The sequence below is a fragment of the Sinocyclocheilus grahami genome, unplaced genomic scaffold (assembly GCF_001515645.1).
Source record: "Sinocyclocheilus grahami isolate Dianchi unplaced genomic scaffold, SAMN03320097.WGS_v1.1 scaffold6.1, whole genome shotgun sequence".
In the NCBI taxonomy this organism is placed as follows: Eukaryota; Metazoa; Chordata; class Actinopteri; order Cypriniformes; family Cyprinidae; genus Sinocyclocheilus; species Sinocyclocheilus grahami.
In genome coordinates this window covers 1,213,512-1,221,564 of record NW_015505185.1, presented here as the reverse complement: position 1 = coordinate 1,221,564, position 8,053 = coordinate 1,213,512, and the positions used below count along the sequence as shown (strand labels likewise).

At 34.6% G+C, this 8,053-nt stretch overlaps 1 protein-coding gene across 1 annotated transcript; it reads left to right on the top strand.

Moving 5' to 3' along the window:
• The first annotated feature begins 1,521 nt into the window (after window positions 1-1,521).
• On the top strand, window positions 1,522-5,907 carry LOC107587856 (tektin-1-like). The gene is made up of 6 exons (XM_016275823.1): window positions 1,522-1,711; window positions 2,291-2,456; window positions 2,607-2,735; window positions 3,101-3,241; window positions 3,367-3,438; window positions 5,661-5,907. The coding sequence occupies exons 1-6, from the start codon at window positions 1,522-1,524 to the stop codon at window positions 5,818-5,820; spliced, it is 858 nt and encodes a 285-aa protein (XP_016131309.1). The 3' UTR covers window positions 5,821-5,907.
• Window positions 5,908-8,053: the final 2,146 nt, after the last annotated feature.

Here is an 8,053-nt window from a genome sequence, read left to right as displayed (position 1 = left end):
GACAATAAAAAGGCACACATTGTCCATCCAAATTACACAAAAAGAGGAAACCACAGACGCCTAGCAGTACACACATCACGAGAATTGAGTTAGCTGCTATTTGCAATTGTTCAATTTAATAATAATTGAATAATTTGATAATTGAATAATTGTTCATTTATGATACACTTTGTTAGTAGCTTGTACCTGCTTGTAGCTTGTACCTGTATCTTTCAGGACTCATCCTTTGTAACCTTGTAACCCGAAAACACAATGCGTAATTTAAAATATACAGGTAAAAAAAACATTACGGAAAATTCTTTCATGTTAACAGTAGATTGTGCCTTATTTTTACAGACTTTTCTTAAGAGTGTAGCATACTAACTAACTACTAATACACTGCTTAAAGCATAATTATTGAGAATGTGTGTTTACTAGCTACTAAAAAAACTTAAATTGTAATCATTTAAAAATGTGTAAGTTTTCAATAATTCAATGTATTTAAAAATACAGTTATGTATATTTTAATATTATATCATGCATATTATTTTAAAAACAAATCTAAATTAACATATATAAAATATATTTTTTGCTGAGGTTTGATGATGTGACAATTTTGCGTCGTGATTACGCAATGACGTCATTGAGCAATGACATCACAACGTCATTTAGCAACTTTTAGCAACAAATCGACCTTCCTTTAGCAACTCTCTCTGAAAACTAGTTGGCAACACTGGCTGTCACTCTAAAGGACCCCCTTGCCACAGTTCACCTCTGCAGCAGAGTACATCAGTGTCAGACAGGCTCTGCTAAGTTTTATAGTTTTAGAATATTTTAAATCCTAATGTTAATATTTCCTTTGTCACAGCCATGATATGTCAACACCATCTTCCAATTTCTGAGGAAATTATTTGAAATATTTAGATCATTTTATTCTCCTGAAGCAGGTTCCATTAGCATCTAGCATCAACAGAAAAAAAATAAAATGGCTACCACATGAAATGACAAATTTGTCAACACCGTCAGATGTCACCACCGTAAGATTTGATGTGTCAACTCCGTCAGTTGAATATTTTGATAATATTTCATTGATGATATTTTATATTTGTTATGGAATTGTCGGTCACGTGTGAAAGTGTAATCTGTCTGCTAACACGAGAATGTGTTTTGAAATGTTAAAAACGTCTTGAATGCTGTTAAAGATAAAGTTGAAATTATATTACACAGTCCAAGGTAAAAAAAAAATCACATTTTGTTAAAAAAGAGAAAAGTTGGGAGGTTGTATCAAAGCATTGCTCAGTAGCTTAGTACATATAAGATACATAAATGTAGTTTCATTTGTCTGAGTACAAGGTTTTATTTTTTCAATTTTGCACCCTGTTTTGTCCCACTTCTCAAGTATGACTGTATGACAGCTGTTTTTGGCAACAGTATGGCTTTAATTCAAGTGTTATAATAGTTTACAGTGTTGGTTAGTTATCATTTAGTAATCACAAAACAATGTCTTTAACCATAGAATGACTTTTTCTCATTAGAAAAAAAATGTCTGGGCTGATGGGATCCCCTGATAAGTTTCTGCCATCTGAGTGGAAACATGCAAACCAGGTGCATTTCAGGAGCTCGGAGGCAGAACGATCACTCTCACAGAGACTGACAGCAGAGTGTCAAAGACTGGTAGAGGAGAGTGACAAATCTACCAAACACATGCAACAGGATGCACAAAAGAAGCTGGGTATGCAATACAGCAAACACATGTGACAGGATGCAAAGAAGGTTATTGGCCTTGCATTAGAGGTGCAGGAAGACAGGAAGTTCAAGATGATACTTGTCCTTTCAAAGATACAGTGGGTACGGAAAGTAATGGAGAGGCTCTGCAAGGAGGAATGGCAGAGGATCCCTAAATCCAGGTGTGAAAAACTTGTTGCCTCTTTCCCAAAAAGACTCATGGCTGTATTCGATCAAAAGGGTGCTTCTACTAAATACTGAGCAAAGGGTCTGAATACTTAGGACCATGTGATATTTCAGTTTTTCTTTTTTAATAAATCTGCAAAAATGTCAACAATTCTGTGTTTTTCTGTCAATATGGGGTGCTGTGTGTACATTAATGAGGAAAAAAAATAACTTAAATGATTTTAGCAAATGGCTGCAATATAACAAAGAGTGAACAATTTAAGGGGGTCTGAATACTTTCCGTACCCACTGTAAGTGATAGAAATGATGAGCAGAGGAAGTTATTTTAGATATTTCCTTAATAATGTGTAAACAATTCTGGCCTACGTATTTTCCCATGAGTCTTGCATCTCCTCTTCAGAGCAGAGAATCCAGGACATCAAATTCTGGAGGCAGGAACTGGACCAGAAGTTTGAGGAGATGGTGCAGGAGATTGAGACCCTCATCATTTTTAAGAGCCGTGTGGAAAGAGCCTTAGAAAGCTGCTCTGAGCCTTTCCAAGTGACTTTGCAATGTCTGACTGTGAGGTACTTCTCACTGTAGAGCACCACTAGTAGAAGACAATCCTAAAATCAAGAGTTTTACTTGACCTACACAACCAAATTGATCAAAAGTAACCGCAAAGACTTTTACATTTCAAATAAATGCCATCCTTTTGAACTTTGTCTGTGTCACAGACAAAAGCGGGTGGCGATTGACCTTGTGCATGATGAGGTGGAAGAGGAGCTGTTGAAGGAGAAGGAGGTGATTGAAGGAGTGATGGTCCTGCTTCAGCGAACACTGGAGCAGATCAATGAACAGATCAGGTCGGTGGGACAGTGACAAGACTCATTTGGGAATCAAGAGACTAACTTAAGGGGGTCAAAGCATAAAGAATCAAATTGTTCTTGATGTTTCATGTGGAAGCATCTGTCAAAGCTGTAATAAATAAATATTAATTAAATAAATTATGATGGTAATAAAAAATCTATAATAAACAATCATTTAATAAAACAATAAAATCAAAATAAAATAATAATGACTTTGATGAGAAACTGAAAAGTGTTTAAAATATGGCACTAAACCCTTGCATTATTGGTATATTGTGTTATTTAATAAAAATGCTAGTTATATACACATTAATTTGATTAAAAAGGAATTTTACTTTGCACATATTTCATGTGTTTTTCAGGCTCATTCGTTCAGTGAAATACTATCTGGAAAAGGACCTGCAGGACAAATTTCAGGCTGAGCACATTGATGATTTCTGTGCCCTTCTCACTAATGCGTCGCCTGATTTAAACAAAGGGAATTCAGATTTTAGCAGTGTTGGGTAAGAAAAGTGTCTATGATACTATTTAGATGTTAAGAGAAGGTTTTCCATCTTTTTGTTCTGTATATATATATATATATATATATATATATATATATATAAACATTTTCTTTTACTATTTCCAGAACTGCAGTGACTCTTGTGGAGAGCCCAAACAACGTAACAGCCCCCAAAGAAAAACACACTGCTCCAGTCAGGCATAGGCTGGACTAGCTCGTTCGTTGCAATATGGCTAGTAACTAGGGCTGGACAATAATTCAATATCAATATATATGGCAATATAATTTTTTTCAATAACGGTGATATGATTTTTAAACACATTTCTGATATTTCGATATACATTACCAGTGTTTCTAAAAAATGCTGGATTAAATACAACCCAGCGCTGGGTAAATTATGGACAAACCCAGCAATTGGGTTGCTTTGACCCAGCGGTTGGGTTACTGCCCAGAAGGTTGGGTTAAACATTTAACCCAACTGTTGGTTGAAAACAACCCAATCGCTGGGTTTGTCCATATTTAACCCAGCATTTTTTAGAGTGTACATTGATTTATTTGTGGCGTTTGACTTCGTTGAATAAACATGAGCACTGCACATTTCAAAATCAAAACGCAGTGCGGGTGTTTTATATGAATGTATCTTTGAAGAGAACCAACTGTCTTCAGAAAAGTTTCGATGGTATTTTCATTTTATCTGATAAAGTGGGTTGTATTTAACCCAGCATTTTTTAGAGTGTAGCGTTCATGAGCTCCAAAAGCTCCTCCTGCTGGCAGAGAATGAGCCCGTCTCCAGAAACATGTTTTTGTTATTCACTTTTTGTTTTCTGCAGCTCTTTTCATATTCTTTATCCTGGCTGAAGCACTTTTGTTTCAATCTATAAGAATAATCAGCCTATGTTATAGTTTAAAGTTAAATATATTAATATTATTAAAGTGAGCCTAAGAATCTTACATTTATTTGACAGTGATTTCACATTTTTTGTTTGAATGAAGGCTAAATACAATTAAAAGGTGAGCATTAATTTATTTGTGCAGTTTTTTTTAAATTTTTTATATTATATAGTTTTATAGGAGGAGGTTTCATAGACTTGGCAAATTCATTTGTTCAGAAGTTTGTAGGTACAGACATCTGTTGTGGGGATTTTTGGGAGTTTTTCTGAGGCTTTTTTTTTTTTTTATATTGTTCCTATCGATATCGGAATTATGGAACTGGACGAAAACAAGGAGATACACACACTCTACAAACTATCCCCGCAGCATTTAGGCAGGCATTTCCAACTGATTCAAACAGGGCAAAACAAATCACCGTAACAAATCATCATATAAAATTTGTAAAAATCAAAGAAATTTTCTCTGGCATTTCTTTCTTTTTGCTGTATCGAAAACTTAACGAACCGTGACACCACTGTGTCGTATCAAACCAAATCGTAAATTTTGTGAACCGTTACACCCCTTATATATATATATATACAGGTGCATCTCAATAAATTAGAATGTCGTGGAAAAGTTAATTTATTTCAGTAATTTAACTCAAATTGTGAAACGTGTATTAAATAAATTCAATGCACACAGACTGAAGTAGTTTAAGTCTTTGGTTCTTTTAATTGTGATGATTTTGGCTCACATTTAACAAAAACCCATCAGTGAACTACGGCTCTGTGTAGTAAATGCTGCTCCATCTGAAAGCATGTGAAAATACCACATTTAATAACATATTTTTACTCCAAACTCACTTCATAATGTCAGTCGAGTGTTTGAAATTAATCCTTCTGTGAGAGGATGTGGCTTCTTACACAGAATAAGGCACGCAACATATTTCATAGTATTTAAGCAGTGATAAAGGCATTGCATTATAAATATACTTTATTTTAATGAAAATTATAATAATAAGAACTCAGATAAACCGTATATTGCCGTAGTTGTGTGTTTATTAGTCACGTTGAATCAATGAAAGCAGTTGAATCTTCTGTTTATTCAGCTGCAGCGATAGGCATTTTCTGGGTTTCTTCTGCGAGCCGTATTTGGAGTTTCCTCGCGAGAGCGCCCTCTGGCCTTTGGATAGAGATTTACTGCTGATCACAGAACTGTGCTTCACTGAAAGATATGCATGATAATCGCAGCTTCTGTCGAATCGCGATCTCGATTCCATTTCGATTTATCGTGCAGCCCTACCCACAAGTATAGTAAACCCAAGGAAAGTGAAAACCTGAAAGTGTAACAATGCAAACAGGTTTCCTGTAAAGAGCAGGTTTAGGGTTAAGGTTGGGTTAGGGATAGAAAATATTGTTTGGTCAGTATAAAAGTAATAGCAGTCTATGGAAAGTCCCCACAATTCACAGAAAAAAACATGCGTGTGTGTGTGTGTGTGTGTGTGAGTGAATCTCCAAAAAAACATGTTCCCGTCTATGTCTCTGCACTAGGCTGACCGAGGCACTTAAACTGTCAGAGATGGAACTGAAAGCTCTAGCAAGACGCCAGTTGAGCCTAGAGGAGGAGATCCAGGTCAAGACCAACTCCCTGTACATAGACGAGGTGATCTGCCATCAGCTACGTCAGCCTGTGGTTATTCACAATTTCTGAACAGGGCTCATGTATGGCGGAAAGGCCTAGTATATTTTATTGTGTTTTGGAAAAAGAGTTTCCTTTGAATAATTTTATGTTTTTTTGATGGTTTCAATACTGTTTCTTTAAGATTTCTACTGGGATGTTTCCTCTTCCATTTGGTTTGGTTTGGTTTGTTGCACCATTGAAAGACTGTTTGATAAAATGTCTTTAAAAATGCTAAATAAAAAAATATATTAAAAAACTATGCTCCCAAGTTACTTGATTCTAGTCTTAAAACATGAATGGATGATTTATAATAAATAAAACAAAAATGTAATTATCATACTTCATAATACAAAAATTAGGTATTGTTATATTGAATGTTATTCGTTTTTTGGAAAATTATTTCGGTGCTAACAATATTTATTTCTGTATTAGTCTAGTTTTACTATTAATGATGGGAGGCGTATCAAGTACACATATCTCTATAGTAATGATAAGCCATTTCTGAAACATGAGGAAATCAGTCCGATCAAGTAAAAAGCACCAAACGGATTGCAAGAAAAACTGCTGTCACATCAGGTCTTTTGAGCTCTTCAAATTTTGAGGTAACCAACCATTTTAACAATTCTGAAAATAAAGGTGTAGTTGTTGAGTTTTTTTTTTTTATTACTAATAATGTCAAATAAGAATGGCGCCTCACTTTATGTGTGTATTTTTATTATTGACAGTTGTGCTACAGTATAAATGGGCATGATTTCGTTCTCATTACATTAGTCAGAGATGCTACAATCATTGCTGTTCATCTTGACTGCCGTTCAAATGACAGACTGATTTGGTGAGTTTTCATTTCTGTATTTTAACTTATCAAGTGCCTTATCTTCTATGACATTTACGGTTATTTATTACTTATTTTGTTTTTCCAAGTTAAGAAATATTACTAGGTGTAATAAGTGAAAACAAAATAATAATGTAAAAGGAATATTTTCCCTTTGATTTGAGTCATTGGTATTATGAAACTTAGAAAATACGGTTGTAGAAAAATATTGCCAAGTTCAAGGTTCAGACCAAGAAGAGGTTACAGTTTAGTGAATAAAATTGAATATAACTACAATATTTTGATTCATTTCACACCCTGATGATCTGACTGATATCTATTCCATCAAAGTAGAAAACAGCGTCACTGGAGAGGCCGGTTTATGCATCAGAGTGTTCTGTGTTTGCACTATCCCTAAAAGTGTCTCAGATCCCATTAGGAGAACCTGGTTCAAAGGAGATCCACAAAACCCATCTGTTGAAGTTCCTCATTCTTCCAGAAATATTGTATTTCCTCACAATGAGAAAGAGTGCAGCTTTCTGCTAAAAACTTGGTTCAGGGCAAATCTGATGGTGAATACAGATTAATGTAGGATTTGGTTTGTTAGGATAGGACAATATTTGGCCGAGATACAGCTATTTGAAAATCTGGAATCTGAGGGTGCAAAAAAATCTAAATATTGAGAAAATCGCCCTTAAAGTTGTCCAAATGAAGTTCTTAGCAATGCATATTACTAATCAAAAATTACGTTTTGATATATTTATGGTAGGAAATTTACAAAATATCTTCACGGAACATGATCTTGACTTTACTTAATTTTCTAATGATTTTTGGCATAAAAGAAAAATCAATCATTTTGACCCTACTCAAAAATGTTGGTTTTAATATCCCATTTGCTTTATGTCATATCATAGTAGACACAGGAATATATTAGCTGAGCTCCCACACATTTCTTTAGATAATTATGGGCCATTATTCATAGAAAAATAAGATATGTCCACCCTGTCGTGGATATATTAAATTTGTTTTCATTGCAAAATGAAGATGCAAATTATATTTTCTGAAAGGTATGATGGCCCTTTCCTAAACAGGGTTATTAAAAAATAGATATAATAATAATAAATAATAATATAATTACATCCTCAATCACATTGATGTACCCCCCCCCCTCCCCCCTTAGCAATATTAACAACAAATGAATGCTATGTCCACCCTGTCCTGTTTATGTCCACTCTATCAAGTCTAATCGGCCGACAGGGTGGTCATTTTGAGCTTCAATTAGCATATTAGCTTACAACAAACTGTGACTAGCTAAATATTTAGTCTGGTTGTTGAAGAGAATTTGGTATATTTAAACGTACATATTTTGAAAATACTGTATTCTAATCACTTCTGGCATATTTTATGCCGATAGGGTGGACATGTTAAGCTTTGGCAACGCAAGTAAGCAAA

Coding starts and splice junctions, on each gene's coding strand:
- LOC107587856 (XM_016275823.1), top strand. CDS start 1,522: ATGTCTGGGCTGATGGGATCCCCTGATAAGTTTCTGCCATCTGAGTGG. Junction 3,242..3,366: donor TCAGATTTTAGCAGTGTTGG/GTAAGAAAAGTG, acceptor TACTATTTCCAG/AACTGCAGTGACTCTTGTGG. Junction 3,439..5,660: donor AAACACACTGCTCCAGTCAG/GCATAGGCTGGA, acceptor TCTCTGCACTAG/GCTGACCGAGGCACTTAAAC.